The 16,551-nt window shown below is 37.4% G+C and overlaps 1 protein-coding gene across 4 annotated transcripts in view; it reads right to left on the bottom strand.

Moving 5' to 3' along the window:
* Window positions 1-16,551, bottom strand: part of Marchf8 (membrane associated ring-CH-type finger 8) — a 134,374-nt gene that overhangs the window by 34,445 nt on the left and 83,378 nt on the right. For all 4 annotated transcript variants that reach the window (XM_076834321.1, XM_076834325.1, XM_076834323.1 and 1 more), the window contains one exon: window positions 5,295-5,345. In XM_076834321.1, the coding sequence (XP_076690436.1) occupies window positions 5,295-5,345 (51 nt within the window). The remainder of the gene's footprint in view (window positions 1-5,294; window positions 5,346-16,551) is intronic.

Genomic DNA, 16,551 nt, shown 5'->3' with positions numbered 1-16,551 from the left:
TTGGTTCTTCAGCAAACACTAAGCAACAGCACAGGAAATGAATGCAATTTGGGTAGGGTATGGATATGGAGCTGAAGAATATAGCTCCAAGATGGCTCTGCAGTCCCACCCCTCAGCAAGGTGAAGACAAGGTTGGAGCTGAATAGGAATTGCATTCCAATGTCCAACATTCTATGAGCATGTTCTCTGTGGGGCTCATCCAACCTCAAACAGCTACTTCTAAAAATATATTTTTTGTACACATTGCTGCAATATCATTATAAACTGTGACAGGTGCTAAAAAGGGGAAAAATGTAATACCCAAATGAGTGAGATAATTTAGATTAAGAAAAAGGTATCCAGGAAAGCCCCTCTAAGGGGCCCAAGACCTAAAGAAGAAAACAAGAGTCAGCCATCCATTCTCAACTAGAGGGAATAACATGTGCAAAATGCATGCATGGATAGAGTACTGACCTGTCAGAACCATCTAGATTTTGATGACCAAAGGGACACTGAGATGGACGAGGCTCCAAGTGGTCAGTGCCAGATCACTTTAACTCTAACAGGCGAAGGTAGGAAGATGGGAACTTACGCTAACGAGATGAAATACATGAAGGTGAGAAAGGAGAAGCGTTAGGATTCCATTTACAGGTTGCTAGTCAGAGAAGGATTTCAGAAAAGTGGTCAAAATGTACACCGATTCTTAGGGAGCTAAAAAGGAGCTAAGAAGCTTGACCTGAAAGGTGGCTGTGACAATGAAGGCTGAGTATAAAGCATCTGGAACAATACCATGCAAACATTCACTCAGTACTGCTGGAAACCTCCAGGGTTACATCCTATCTTTGGCACTGAGGCTGAGGAGTAAACAAAACGTGACTTTATGTCAACAGAATTTAAGTGGGATGAAGCAGCAGCAGAAAAAATAAATTCAAACATCTAGGCAGCAATAAGTGCTCTGTTAAAAATAAAAAATTAAAAAAAGGAAAAATAACATGAACCACTTAAGTGACTAGGATGGGCCACTAGGGAGTGGTAACAAATTTGATGAACTCCTAAAATACAATCTAGATAGACTACCATGAAACAGACTGAGGTTTATGTTCACCTCTTATCAACCTCTAATATCCTGCCAGCAAGAAGTAAACTGCAGAAATCCAAGACAGACTGCAGGTGAGCAACTAAGATGCTAAACCCATATGGAGGCAGAGAATTTGCAAGAAAAATCTGCTGAGAGATACAATGAGAATTCTGGGAAATTGAAGACATGTCCTTATTCTGACCTCCTTTCTTTGTACCTTTTATCTCAAGGGTATAAGAATCTGCTGAAATACATCTGTTACACTAAAGATAGGATTTTATATGCCATGGCCTAAAAATGGTTGAAACCAGCAGGTTCATTTTACAAATCCTGCAATAAAAAGGAACTACGATTTAAAAAAAAAAAAAAAAAAAAAGTAACTTCCACAGTGTCCTCTGCCCAGCTTCCCTTGGCCCCAATGAACTGGTTCAGCCTAACAACTTTATACAGCCTCTGTAACTCTTAGTTAGAGAGGGGTATACTTTGTGACAAAATTTCACATTGAGTGGCTCCCTGGAAGTTCTGTGAACAGAGTTCTAAAGCACACACTGCTTCTGAGATTCTCCTATGACCCTAAAAAGTGTCTGGGAACGCAGTGGACACAGTAAGTGTCCAGGCACAGACAGCACATGATAAAAATGTGTACAGGAAGAAAAGATAACACTTATGCTTCTGCCTTTGATTAGCAGTAAATAATAGCAGCTACCACTAGACTATTCATACCCAATCCACCCAAATGATCGCCATGATTTGACATAATCTGAAAAGAGTCAGATTTGTTGGTTCTGTGCAAGAAGAGAGCCCAGGTCTGAGCTAATATTAACTCTAAGATTCACAACAACCTTTAAAGATGCATTATTACCATAAATTAACTCATCAGGAAATTAAAGCTCAGAGAAGTATCCTTTCTCAAAGTCACAGGACTAATAAACCACAGTCAATGTAACCCCCTAACCAATCCTCCAAAGCAAGTCAGAATATCCACACTCCATGCCATGCCCATTAACCTAATTTCTAGACATTTTAAGTCAGTCATTTACAAGTTTTTTTTAATTACAGGAAAAAACTTTCCTTCAAATAAAATGTTACTAAACCACATGAACTATTTGGGAAGATAACTTCCTCCAGAATGAGATTCCTTGGAAAGCTGGGAATGGAACCATCATATGACCTAGCTATTCCCCTTCTCAGACTGTACCCAAAAGACCTAAAAAGAGCATACTACAGGGACACAGCCACATCAATGTTTATAGCAGCACAATTCACAATAGCTAGACTGTGGAACCAACCTAGATGCCCTTCAATAGATGAATGGATTTAAAACATGTGGCATTTATACACAATGGAATATTACTCAGCACTAAAAAATAACCAGATCATGGCATTTGCAGGGAAATGGATAGCATTAGAGCAGATTATGCTAAGTGAAGTTAGCCAATTCCTAAAAAACAAATGCCAAATGTCTTCTCTGATATAAGGGGGGTGTCTCAAAATGGGATAGGGAGAGGAAGAGCATGAGAAGATTACCACTAAATAGGGAAGAGAGGTAGGAGGGAAAAGGAGGGAGAGGGGAGATGCACGAAAGATGGAAGGAGACCCTCATCGTTATACAGAATACATGTATGATGTTGTGAGGAGAAAAAGAAAAAAAAAGTGTGTCACATTAGATTGGATAGAGAGAAGTGATGGGAGGGGAGGGGAGAGGAAGGGGGGATAGGAAGGGCAGCATAATAAAATAGACATTATGATTGCTGTATGTATATAGGTGACTGTATGACCAATGTGATTCTGCAATTTGTACAATCAGAAAAATGAGAAATTGATTCAAATGTATGAATTGCCAAGATCATTGTAATGCCATGTGTAGCTAATAAAAAAAAGCACTCTGTTTAACACATGCAGTTCAACTTCCTCTAACATTTCATCTGCATATGTGCTTCAACACTTGCTAGCTCCCTTGAAAGGTAGTAGAGCAAAACTGGATTCTTTATCCAGAATAATGACCTACCACTGCACCATTCTAGAGCTCCAGGTTTTGTGGATGAAGGGAGAACAAGAGGAAAGAAACAGAGGTTGTATAAGTAGAGAGTATTCAGGGAAAAGCATTCACACAACATGGTGAAGCCCAGTGCTCAAGGAACTGGTCTGGGGAATAACTCAGGACAGAAGCCAAGGACCACAATGCAAATGGCCTGCAATGTCATGCTAAGCACTATGGGGTTTTCTTTTTATGCAAAATTAAGAAGAAGATCAAGTTATTAGATTATAAATATGCCTAAGAAGAGATAAGTTAATGTCTTACAGAACATTTGCTAGATTCTTGGGCTGGGGTTGTGGCTCAGTGGTAGAACGCTTGCCTAGCATTCATGAGGCACTGGGTTCAATCCCCAGCATCACATTAAAAAAACTAAATAAACAAAATAAAGTTGTTGTGTCCATCTACAACTCAAAATTTTAAAAAATATATATACTTTGCTAGATTCTTTTAGTTTAAAAAATCAGGTAATCTTAATGAAAACATCTATACAGTTGGTAAGTTAAAATGGCAAATACGGTAGCTTTATTTCAGAGTATCTGAGGCAGTAAGACAGGTTTCATCATATTGTTCAAATCTTCCTGTCAGAATCAGTTTCATGTCTTGCTGCATAAGGAGACAGCCAGGGCTGTTTTTGGTCTGAGAGAGGAGCATTGCATGGGAGCAAGCTCATTGCATGGTGTACTGATGGTTCCTGGGTCACATCCTAGCAGCTGACATGCTCCTGGTAAGCTAACTAGATGACCCCACTGCATGGATGACTAACCTATACCCTCAATCCCTCCTTGTTCTAGCTACCTTCCTATGAGAGGTGGCCTGCTAAGACAGTTCTGGCAGTGAGATAAATAAGCAGAAGTCAAGTACTGGAGAGGGCTTCCAGTTAGGGAAGCATCAGTCTTCCTACCAAAAAGGGTCCCTCAGTTGACAGACTCCTCCCTTCCTTAGTCATTCCTCTTATTCCTGCCAAGGCCAAAGTGCTGAAGACTCAGCTCTCATTCATTGTGAGACCATGTGCAAAGCAGGAGAATGACAAGTGTACAAAGGAACACTGAAAAGAGAGCTCAGGTGACTATTCATCTTTTCATCACTGTCCAACACCTCCCAATAGTTCATTCAAATTATTAATCCACCAAATAGATTAATCCATTGATGAGGTTAGAGTCCTCATGATACAGTCATTTGTCAAAAGCCTCACCTCTGCACACTGCTCTATTAGGGTCTAAATCTTTAAGCATATAAGCCTTTGGGGGACATTCCAGACCCAAACCATAATACCTGGCAATGTCTATGAACAACTTAGCCCTGAGCCACCTACCTCCAAGCACCTCATCATCTGAACCAGATAAAGCTATATTTATGTCGCCATAGTTAGCTTTGTGTTACTTTCAGTCCAATGCATTCCTAATTGAGATGACAAATCCTCTGGTGACTAAGATTTATTCTGCCTAAAAATATGATTTCCTGGAAGAAATTGTGTTTCCCTTGCAAGTCACTTCCCCCAAAATAACACTAAAGATTATTGATGATTCCACACACACTAGCCAAAGCCTCTGCCAGCCCACCCCAGAAAGGGGAAAGGGCCTGAGAAAACAGAGAGAGAGCCAGGACAGAGGAGGAGGCCATTCACAAGGGGCTTCCTGTCTGACACATTTGGAAGGTGGGCTAGGGGCCAGCTTGGAATCCATTGTTGGCTCAATGGTGCTCCCTCTACTAGAGTTGATGGGCAAGGGTCCTAGGGAGGATGCATAGAACAGTTCCCCATGGAATGAGGGGTGGGGGCTCCACTTGCAGCCTTGGGTATATCTAATCACTTTGGCATGGGGTGTAGAGTGGGCACAGTGCTTGGTGCTAGGCAGTGTATGTGAGAGATCTGAGTGGACATGACAGAGATGCATGGAGGAGTGCGCTCTGCTGGGCGTGCCTGTCAACCATCTGACTGCATGGGGTGGGTAGGTGGGGTCTCTGGGGTCTGTAGGGGTCTGGTATACCTTCAGGAACATAGTGGGTATGCTGACCAGTGTGTTTCTGTGAGGTATGTGAACTAGAAAAACATAACTACCACATACCTAGTATAGTCCCAAAGCAAATTACAGAAATGTATCAAGAACTTGATGTCTTCAAAAGACAAGAGTATAAACACATGTAAGGTATAAGAATATAAAAGTCCCAAGGCACTAGTAATATATTTCTGTAGTACTCTACCTTAGAAATGTTGCTTGAATGACTCATGGAATGTCCCAAAGTCTTCTCAGTCTGCAAGAAAGCCAAACAGGTATTCAATATTGAGCCTTGATTAAAATATGCAAAGAATATAACAATCCTCCTGACACACTATTCCTGTAACTAGAATTTGCTAAGCGCAACCTATTTCTACTATGTACTAGATGTGTGAAGCCAGTTATCGGATACTGAAGAATTGGGCAAAAAAATAATAAAAACAGTAGGCCTTACCCTAAAGGAATTTATCAGGGAAAATACAGGAGTTTGAAATCAATTATAATAATAAGAGTGATAACTATCATAAGATATATTCAAGGGCAGGTTCAAAGATGAGAAACCTGCATGCACAGTGGATGTGACATAGTCCATGTTATAAAGTAGTCATTGTAGGAGGTCCCCAGAGTTGATCCCACCTGGGTCATATGACTGTCAAAGTGCTAGGTACTCAAAAGATATATCACACTGCTCAGATCTCCCTCAAGTCTGTTCCTTCTCCTAGAGCAGAAATCCAGGAATGACACTGCCCCCTCCCTCTCAGACTCCTCCACATTCAGTCTAATATCAAATTACTGGCTCCTTAAGAATTCTAAATCTCAAATCTCATTTCCATTTTTATTATCAATACCTTAGTTTAGATTCTCTTCATTTATCTTCATGGGACCTTCCTAAATAATCTCCTACCTCCCTGACAAACTAATTATCAGCTAACTTGTATTTCTCCTCCCCCAAATTCATATATTGAAGTTGTGATTTCCAATACTTCACAATGTGACAGATGGTAGAGTCTCTCAAGAGGTGATTAAGTTAAAATGAGGTCATTTGGGAGGAAATTCAATATGACTAATATCCTTATAAGAATGGGACACAGATACACACAGAGGAAAGACCATGCAAAAACATGGAAAAGACAACTGTCTGAAAGCCAAAGAGAAGCCTCAGAAGAATCCAATTCTGCTTATACCTTGAGCTCAGACTTCCAGCCTCCAGACTGTGAGAAAATGAATTTCTGTTGTTTAAGCCATCCACTCTGTGTAACTTTGTTATGGGAATCCTAGCAAATAAATACAATAATCTTCTACACTATATTGCTTTGTCTTTAAAAGATGACATTCTAAAAAAAATAGTTTGATTTTTTTAAAAAAAGAAAGTAATTTTCTTGAATCCACTCATTCTTGCTCAAAATCCAAATGAGTAAAAAGCTATTGCAAAAGAAACAGAAGATCTTACTTTAAAATTATCTATTTTCTCTTAAAATCTTTGGTCAAGCAGAAATACAAAAAAGCTAGGGGATCACTGAAAAATTCCTTTGAAGGAGATTCTACTCCACCAAATTCCTCCTTATAGACAACATAGTCCCCCCACCCCTTGCGGGTGTAGCTCAGTGGTAAAACACTTGCCTAGTGTACACAAAGCCCTGGGTTTGATCTTAATCACCAAGCAGAGGGAAGATAATGAAAGCTAACTAACAAGACAGTCTGAATTTTCCCTTTCTCTTTGACCCACCAAATTATAGACTACCTTTGTTTTTGGATTCTTGGCTTTGGATTCTGCCTATTCCTAAAATGGTGATGAAGAAAAAATGTCCTGATCTCTCAGGCAGCCTGTTAATCAGCACTTCTATTCTGACAATGTTTTGTTGTTGTTGTTTGTTTGTCGTTGTTTTGGGGGGTCTTTATAGAAATATGTTTGTGTAATTCTAATTTTCTTTTAATATTGTTTCCTTGTTTTATAAATCTGAGCTACTTTTTTTTTTTTCTTTTTTGGTACTAGGGTTTGAACACAGGGGTGCTCTACCACTGAGCTACATTCTCAGTCCCTTTTTAAATTTTATTTTGAGTCAATTTTGCTAAGCTGACAAGTCTGGCCTTGAACTTGCAATCCTCCTGCCTCAGCCTCCCAAATCACTGACTTTTAGGCATATGCCACCAAACCTGTCCCCTTCATCATGTTATAAATTTGAAAGGAAATAAAAGCATGGGTTTCTTTAAATGTATAATACGGACACTGCCATTAACTGTTTAGGCCCTGCTATTTAGTGTTTCTTGGTCTTTAGCCAGATAAATAGTTCATTATAACAGAAAAAAATTATCAAGTATGTTCAAAGTGTTAGGAGTATGACACCAAAACTTGTTACTAAATGATCAGGTTTGATTAAGAATTTTATTCAGTCATATTATTTACTAACTGGAATAGAAAGGCTCTGACTATTTAACAGGTAAAGCTATAACCATTCAAGGTCCCATTCAAGTGTTAAGACTATATCATAGACAAGGGTACTGCTGTGAATCCCTGCTTAAAGGCTAACCTACTGGTGACTTACTACCAGATAAAATATTGTACACTTTGGGTTATTCATACAGAAAGCCAATTACAACCACTGTTACATTATCTACTATATCACAAGGAACAGCCAGTTTGACACCATCTGGAAATTTTAAAAAAGGGTGTGCAGTACTAAGAAATAGATAAATAATCTCTGAAGACCTGTTTGATATTCATTTTTCCAGAAAGTAAATATTGGGATGGGGAAAGGACTAGCTGCTAAGCTATATAACATAAATCCAGACTGAAAGCTAAAAGTGTTTCTTTACCACATGTAATTTGATGATGTAAATTTTTATGCTGTTTTTTTCCAATAGAAAAATCAATATTTTACACTGGAAAAATAAAAGAAATAAAACAAGCCCCAGAAGACACAAGTATTTTAAAGCCTGAAACCTTCCAATATTTAGGGCTGCTTCTTCAACACTAGGTAGGACCTCAACAATTTGGTTGTAACACACTGTTCCTATAAACATTGGTATTTAATGTCCATGTATTTGAACAAAAGAAAAACTGTTCAGAACCACAAAAGAGCAATTTTCCACAAAGCAAATGCTGGGGTTTCATTTAAATCATTCATTCATTCATTCATTCATTCCACACTTATAATTTAACTACTACATGCAAAAACTGTGTGAAGCACAGAATATAGACAAGAATAAATCTGCCCCCATCCTTGGGCCAATGGCAGTATTACCACAGAAGTCCTTCAAAGCAGAAATTTGATGAAGAAAGTGATAACACGCAGAAAGTGAGAAAAACCACATGAAAAAGCACATACAGGGCTAGGGATATAGCTCAATGGTAAAGTGCTTGCCTAGAATGTGCAAGGCCCTGGAAACAGATAAATAATCTCTGAAGACCTTTTTGATATTCTCATTATTTGGGTTTGATTCAAGGAGGAGGAAAAGTCACATACATAAATTACATCAAGGTGGGGTGGGTGACAGCATTCCATCCTATGGTCAGAATGGTATATTTTTTAATGAGAAGAAAAAAAAGAAAGTTTGTCAAACATTAACGTCTAGAACTCAAATCAGGAAAAGAGAGTTCTATTAAGGCAAAACTAAGTATTAATGCTCAAGTAATAAAAAACTAAGCAAATTATTTTCATAAGATCTTTAAACATTCAGTTCCTGCTTAATGGGCACTACCATGTCAGACCCAGGAAGAAATGGAAGCCTCACTGTGCTTTCCTCAGAGGAGGTACCAGGAGATGACAGGCACTTCCTTGGCTTCCTCTCATCTCCATATCTCTTCGGTGAGTGGTTTTCATTCACATTAAATACTAGAGCTCCTTAGAATAAAATGTCTTTTTCTCATGCCCTTTTCTCATATATCTTTTCTCTTAGATCAGGGATTCTCAAACTCTGTATACTTCATTATTTAGAGACCTTGCTAAAATGTAGACAATGATTTGTGAGGTCTTGGTGAATGCAGATTCTACATTTCCAATAAGCTCCCAAGTTGACTCTCACACTTTGGGGAGCAAGTTTCATTACAAATCTGGACAAGAATAATCCACAAAAGGCTATGATTCATTTTTTAAAAGTAAACCATGACTATTATAGAAGTAGATTTCTGGGTAAAAGATGGCAGTGTGCATACAATTTAGTTAATAAAAATAAATCAATCAGAAAATAGATACATAAGACTGGGGTTGTGGCTCAGTGGCAGAGTGCTTGCTTCACACATATGACACACTGGGTTATATCCTCAACACCACATAAAACTAAATAAATAAAATATATTATATTCCTCTACAACTAAAAAAATATTTTAAAAAAAGAAAACAAATACATAGATTGGGAAAGACTTTGTCTGAGGATGTAAGAAAGCAAAGTTTTGTTAATGTAAGAAGTTAACAAATCACAAGGACAATGAGAAGTTCTGTAGAAGAACAGGGGCATTTCATCTTTTCATCAGTCCCACTAATGATGTTTTACATGTCCACATGAGACAAGTAAACTAAAATGGGTCTATAGGGATAGTCTCTCAGTAAATAGAGACCTTTGAAAATATGACACATTTTATACCAAACTTTCTTCTTTGGTTAAAGTTAACAGAACATTCAATGTATGCCTGTAAGACACTAGACATATTACTAATTGGAATATCACCAAAGGAACTTACACAATGTGCCCACAATGATTAACGGCTATAATGTTTGACCAAAAGGGAACACATTTTGACCTCCAAGTATAGAGTGGTCACCATGGAACTTAGTTGTCATGAGACCTGATTTCCAAGAAAGTTTGTAAATATTTTCCAAATCAGCAAAATTTAACCTTAGTTCAACTGCTTAGAGAACTACAGAAGATAATTAGAAGCTATTTTGAGAATCTGCACTCCAATAAAATAGAAAATATCAATGGCATTGACAAATTTCTAGAGCCATATGATATACCCAAACTGAATCAGGAAAAATGGATCAATTTCAAGCAATGAAATAGAAGACACCATCAGAAGTCTACCAACCAAGAAAAGCCCAGCACCAGACAGATACACAGTTAAGTTCTACAAGACCTTCAAAGAAAAACTAATACCAATACTCCTCAAATTATTTCATGAAATAGAAAAAGAGGGAACACTTGCAAACCCATTCTATGAAGCAAATATCACCCTGATTCCAAAATCAGACAAAGACACAACAAAAAAAAGAAAACTTCAGATCAATATCTCTAATGAACATGGATGCAAAAATTCTCAATAAAATTCTGGCAAACTGAATATAAAAACATAAAAAATATAGTGCACCACAATCAAATGGGGTTCATCCCAGGGATGCAAGGTTGGTTCAACATATGGAAATCAATAAATGTAATTCATCAAAGCAATATATTAATATTGCTTTAATATTCTTAAATATAATAATCATATGATCATCTCAATAACTGCAGAAAAAACATTCAACAAAATACAGCATCCTTTCATGTTCAAAACTCTAGAAAAACTAGGGATAACAGGAATATATCTCAACATTGTCAAAGCTATCTATGTTAAGCCCCAGGCCAACATCATTCTAAATGAAGAAAAATTGAAAGCATTCCTCTAAAACTGAAACAAGACAGGCATGCCTCTTTCACCACTTTAGTTCTTGAAACTCTTGCCAAAGCAATTAGACAGACCTAAGAAATTACAGAGATACAGATAGGAAAAGAAGAACTCAAATTAGCACTATTTGCCAACAATATGATTCTATACTTAGATCAAAAAATTCCACCAGAAAACTTCTAGAATTAGTAAATGAATTCAGCAAAGTAGCAGGATAAAAAAATCAACATCCATCAATCAAAGGCATTTCCGTACGTCAGTGACAAATCCTCTGAAAGGGAAATGAGAAAAACTACCCCATTTATATAGCCTCAAAAGAAAATAAAATCCTTGGGAATCAACGAAAGAGGTGAAAAAGATCACGACAATTAAAACCACATAACGCTAAAAAAATAAATTAAAGAAGACCTTAGAAGATGGAAAGATCTCCCTTGTTCTGTATAGGCAGAATTAATATTGTCAAAATGACCATACTACCAAAAGCACTATATAAATTTAATGCAATTCCAATCAAAATCCAAATGACGTTCCTCATAGAAACAGAAGAAGCAATCATGAAATTCATCTGGAAAAATAAGAGACCCAGAATAGCTACAGCAATCCTTAGCAAGAAGAGTGAGGCAGGTAGCATGACTATACCAGACTACAGAGCAATAATAACAAAAACAGCATGGTATTGGCACCAAAATAGACCTGCAGATCAATGGTACAGAATAGAGGACACAGAGACAAACCCACATAATTACAGTTCTCTTCTGTTAGACAAAGGCGCCAAAAACATATATTGGAGAAAAGATAGCCTCTTCAACAAATGGTGCTGGCAAAACTGGAAATCCATATGCAACACAATGAATTTAACCCCTATCTCTCACCAAGCACAAAACTCAAAGTGGATCGAGGGTATAGGAATTAAACCAGAGACACTGTGTCTACTAGAAGAAAAAGCAGGCCCAAATTTCCATGATGTCAGATTAGGCCCCACCTTCCTTAATAAGACTCCTATAGCACAAGAATTAAAAACAAGAATCAATAAATGGGATAGATTCAAACTAAAAAGCTTCTTCTCAGTAAAAGAAACAATAATCTGTGAGGTGAATAGAGAGTCTACAGAATGGGAGCAAATTTCTACCATACACACATCAGTATCTACCATACAACACTAATCTCTAGGGTATATAAAGAAACCAAAACTCTTAACATCAAAAAAACAAATAACCCAATCAAAAAATGGGCCAAGGAACTTAACAGACACTTCTCAGAAGGTGATATACGATCAATCGACAGATATTATGAAAAAATGTTCAATATCTCTAGCAATTAGAGAAATGCAAATCAAAACTACTCTAAGATTTCTTCTCATTCCAATCAGAATGGCAGCCATTATAAACACAAACAACAGTAAGTGTTGTCGAGGATGTGGGGAAAAAGGCACACTCATACACTGCTGGTGGGACTGCAAATTGGTGCAGCCAATCTGGAAAGCAGTATGGAGACTCCTTGGAAAATTGGGAATGGAACCATCATTTGACTCAGCTATCCCTTTCCTTTGTCTATACCCAAAGGACTTAAAAACAGCATACTACAGGGACACAGCCATATCAATGTTTATAGCAGCACAATTCACAATAGCTAAACTATGGAACCAACCTAGATGCCCTTCAGTAGATGAATGGATAAAGAAAATTAGGTATATATACATGATGGAATATTACTTAGCATTAAAAGAGAATAAAATCATGGCATTTGCAGGTAAATGGATGGAATTGGAGAATATAATGCTAAATAAAAGTTAGCCAATCCCAAAAAAACAAATGCTAAATGATTTCTCTGATATAGAATGCTGACTCATAATAGGGATGGAGGGGGAGCATGGGAGGAGTAGACATACTCTAGATAGGGCAAAGGGCAGGGAGGAGAAAGGAGGGGCATGGAGGTAGGAAAGGCAGTGGAATGAGATGAACATCATTACTCTAAGTGTATCTATGAAGACACAATGGTGTGACTACATTGTGTACAACCACAGATAGGAAAAATTGTGTTCTATATGTAATATAAATTGTAATGCATTCTGCTGTCATATATAACAAATTAGAATAAAGTTTTTTAAAAAGATATTAACCAGAGGCTTTCTGAGAAAACATTTTGCTTTCCTGATAAAACCAATGGCCATTTATCTGGAATTCCTCCCCCTTCATTCAGCCTGGAACATTGATGTAATGCCAGGAAGTAAAACATTTATATTGGGAACACGCAGAGGAAAGGTATATATCAGAAGTCTCAGACTTTTTGGTCTCAAGGACTACTTTAAATTATATAAATTATCAAGGGTCTCTCAAATCTTTAGTTTATGTGTATAAGTTATATTTATTGATATATGCTGGATTAGAATTAAATCTGCAATGTAAAATAAATATACATATCTGAACTCACTTAGCATTAACAATAATAAATTCAGCTAATAAAATAAACATTGGGAAAAATTATCTTCTCAAACAAAAATTTAAGTTAGAGAATGGCATTATTCCATAATTTTGTAAATCTCTTTGTCATGTAACTAACAGAAAACAGCTGGATTCTCATATCTGCTTGTGCATTCAATCTCTTCTGATATGCTGCTTTTGTGAGGACCCACATGGAAAGCTAGAGTTGGTATGGAAATTATTTTAAGCAGAAGACATTTGATAGATGCAGAGAGAAGCCTTCTCTATAGTGCCCTCACTTAATAAAAGGCAAAAATTTCTAGTAAATGAGGCTACTGTTAATTCCCTCTTGGAAAGTTTACTAACCCGCCATAACTCCCCCTTCTGGGGAAAGTTTTATGGCCTTGAAGAAGGAGAAAAACATACTACTTGCAAACATCATCACAAGCTTTTTTACTTCTAATTTGTTCTCCTAGAAACACATTTTTTTTCCCTAAAGATACTCATTTGTCTCTACCATTAATGTTTTTTCTTCCCCCTCCTATTACATCAGTTATAGAAGCCTCTAACTGTAACTACTTCTCTATGAGCTCCTGTATGCACATGGATGAACTTTTTCCCCCTAATAATCTCTTTTTTCAGTTTGCTTCACAAGCCACCAGTCTTGAACCTAGGAGGCTATAGAAGAATGGTTTCCTCCCAAACACTTTCAACAAAATGAAAGAACAAAGAAAATTTAAAAAATGAAGAAAATCCAGGCTTATACAGTTATGTATTTAGAAAAGGAGGTATATCCCAGTAGCTATTTGAAAGACCATAGATATTATTCTTTGACACAAAAACACAGAATAAGTGATCAGACACAAGGTGGACTCTGAGATGTTATCCATGAACTTTTAGTATTTATTGCATTATATATCATCTGGTCTATCCTGAACTTTAAATTAATCTCTTAAACATTCATGATTTTATAATATTATTCTTTGGCCACTGTGTTAGTCAGTTGTTACTATTATCAAAATACCTAATAAGAACGACTTAGAGGAGGAAGAATTTATTTTTGCTCATGGTTTCAGAGTTTTAGTCCATGGTCAGCCAAGTTCATTCCTCTGAGCCCAAGGTAAAGTAGAACATCATGGAGAAGGGCAAGGTAGAGGAGCACACACCATTCACGATAGCCAAGAAGCAAAGAGAGTGGGAGACAGGGGCTTCAGAGGAGATGCACCCATCAGTGGGTTATATGCCAAGTGACTCACCTCCTCCAGTCACTCCCCACTTGCCTACACTTACCATCCAGTTAGTCCATTCAAATTAGGATAGATTGATTAGGTTTTAGCACTCACAATCCAATCACTGTACCTCCAAACATTACTGCATTGATAGAAGGGCTTCTGGGGGACATCTCATATCCATGTAGAAATTACTAGCTCATTTATAGTTAGATAAATTTTCCAAATATCAACACATTTCATTATATGCAATTGTTAAAAAAATAATCCAGTCATCGAAAGATACTTAGTGATGTTTCCAAAATTCTAAGTTTTGTTGGGAAAACTTGAGTTTTATCATTGATAACAAAGATCATCACTTGTTCTCCTTGAAGTGAAAATTTCACTGTTGAAAAAAAGTCTGCCCATGTCAGAATAACTATAGTTTAACTATTAGTAATTCTTTCAAGTAAAATTATGTTTCACTTTAAATTTTAAAAGTGCTATTAATTTAGCTACTTATTCAATCATATAAGAACTTTGCAATAGAATATGCATTGGAAACGCTTTAAACCAGATATATGAAGAGAAGAAACTACTCAACTGAAATTGGAACACATGCAAAAATGAGCAAAAAAGGACATCGAAATGTTATTATGACTATTTTCCAAACCTTCAATAATTTGAGACATAGTGAAAAAAAATTCAAATAAAATACCTGAAGATGTGCAAGCACTTAAAAAGTACATAGAGATATACTCATTAAGACCATAGATAAAACAAAAGGCACTCTAAAAATTTGTGCTCCATATCTCAAATAAACTCAGGGAAAACAAATGGGGGACAGGGAATTGCCCAAGTAACAGAGTTCATGAGCCCATGAGAGAGAGTACAAGAGCTGGAGGGAGAAGGTACAGAGAACAAAAGATGTGGGAGAAGGGGGCAGCAATGAATGTACACAAATAGAGAACAAAAACTGCTGGGTGTTTCCAGAGGAAGAGCATGGGTTTCATTGAGATCCATCAGCCAGGTCTGTGAGGTCCTTTCCAGCTTCTTTAGTGCCCCTGACAGCTCATCAGTCCCATTCCCCTGAACTCAGTCCCAGTGGCAGCCTGCCACTCCATCACCTGGCACTTGAGTCTCTGGGCCTCAAAGAAGTCATTCCAGGTAGCTGCTTGTCCTTCTAGAGTCAGGGTCCAGTCCATTGCCACCCACACTGAGCTTCTTTTCTAATTTAAAGTTCTTGTCATGACAGCCTCTCCACGTCTGCTTCTAAGGATTCTGCTTTCCCAATCCAGAAGATAGTGCATGAAGCCAGGGAACATCAGTCATTATCCAAACACAGCTTGACCTCCTCTAGCAAGTGCAGGGCCCTGGATTCGATTCTCAGCACCACATAAAATATATACACACACACACACACACACACACACACACACACACACACACATATATATATATATATATATATATATATATATTGTGCCCAACCACAACTAAAAAATAAATATTTTTTTAAAATTTCAAATCAAATATCTGAAGATGTACAAGCACTTAAAAAGTACATAGAGATATACTCATTAAGACCAAGATAAAACAAAAGGCACTCTAAAAATTTGTGCTCCATGTCTCAAATAAATGCAGGGAAAATAAATGGGTGAGAGGAAACTGCCCAAGTAAGAGAGTTCAGGAGCCCATGAGAGTACAAGAGCTGGAAGGAGAAGGTACAGAGAACAAAAGACCTAGGGGGAGGGAAGCGGCAATGAATAGTGATATTAATCATGCACATCCTATCTTGAAGCATAAAGGAGATTGCTCTTAATGGTTAGATGTTTTTCTTACCTTCTGTTTTCTAGGTAAATATACATAAAGGCAAAAACAAAACTAACAAAGCACACTTAATTTCAAAGATACAAAAAACTGAACTATTGAAGAAAATCTACTTAACTCAGTAGAACAGTGACAATCTGTGACTTCTGAGTTGCAACCTAGTCCCTCCTTACTTCTCCCACTCTCAGTTGGACAGAGGTTCTAATATGGGAAGGTACACAACCAAGAAAAAATGGTTACTCTCCTCATATCTTCCAACTTAATCACCCAGCATCTCCCAGAAAGGGAGAGACCTCCAGCATTTCTCCTCTCATCCCCATTCCAAGTTACAGAAGTCCTACTCCAGGTAAAAGCACCTTAAAAGTCTGGGCTCCCAGGATACTAGCTCTCTATTCACTTCATAGA

The sequence above is a fragment of the Callospermophilus lateralis genome, chromosome 15, assembly GCF_048772815.1.
Source record: "Callospermophilus lateralis isolate mCalLat2 chromosome 15, mCalLat2.hap1, whole genome shotgun sequence".
In the NCBI taxonomy this organism is placed as follows: Eukaryota; Metazoa; Chordata; class Mammalia; order Rodentia; family Sciuridae; genus Callospermophilus; species Callospermophilus lateralis.
The sequence above is the reverse complement of the archived record's forward strand: the minus strand, read 5'-3'. Positions and strand labels throughout refer to the sequence as shown.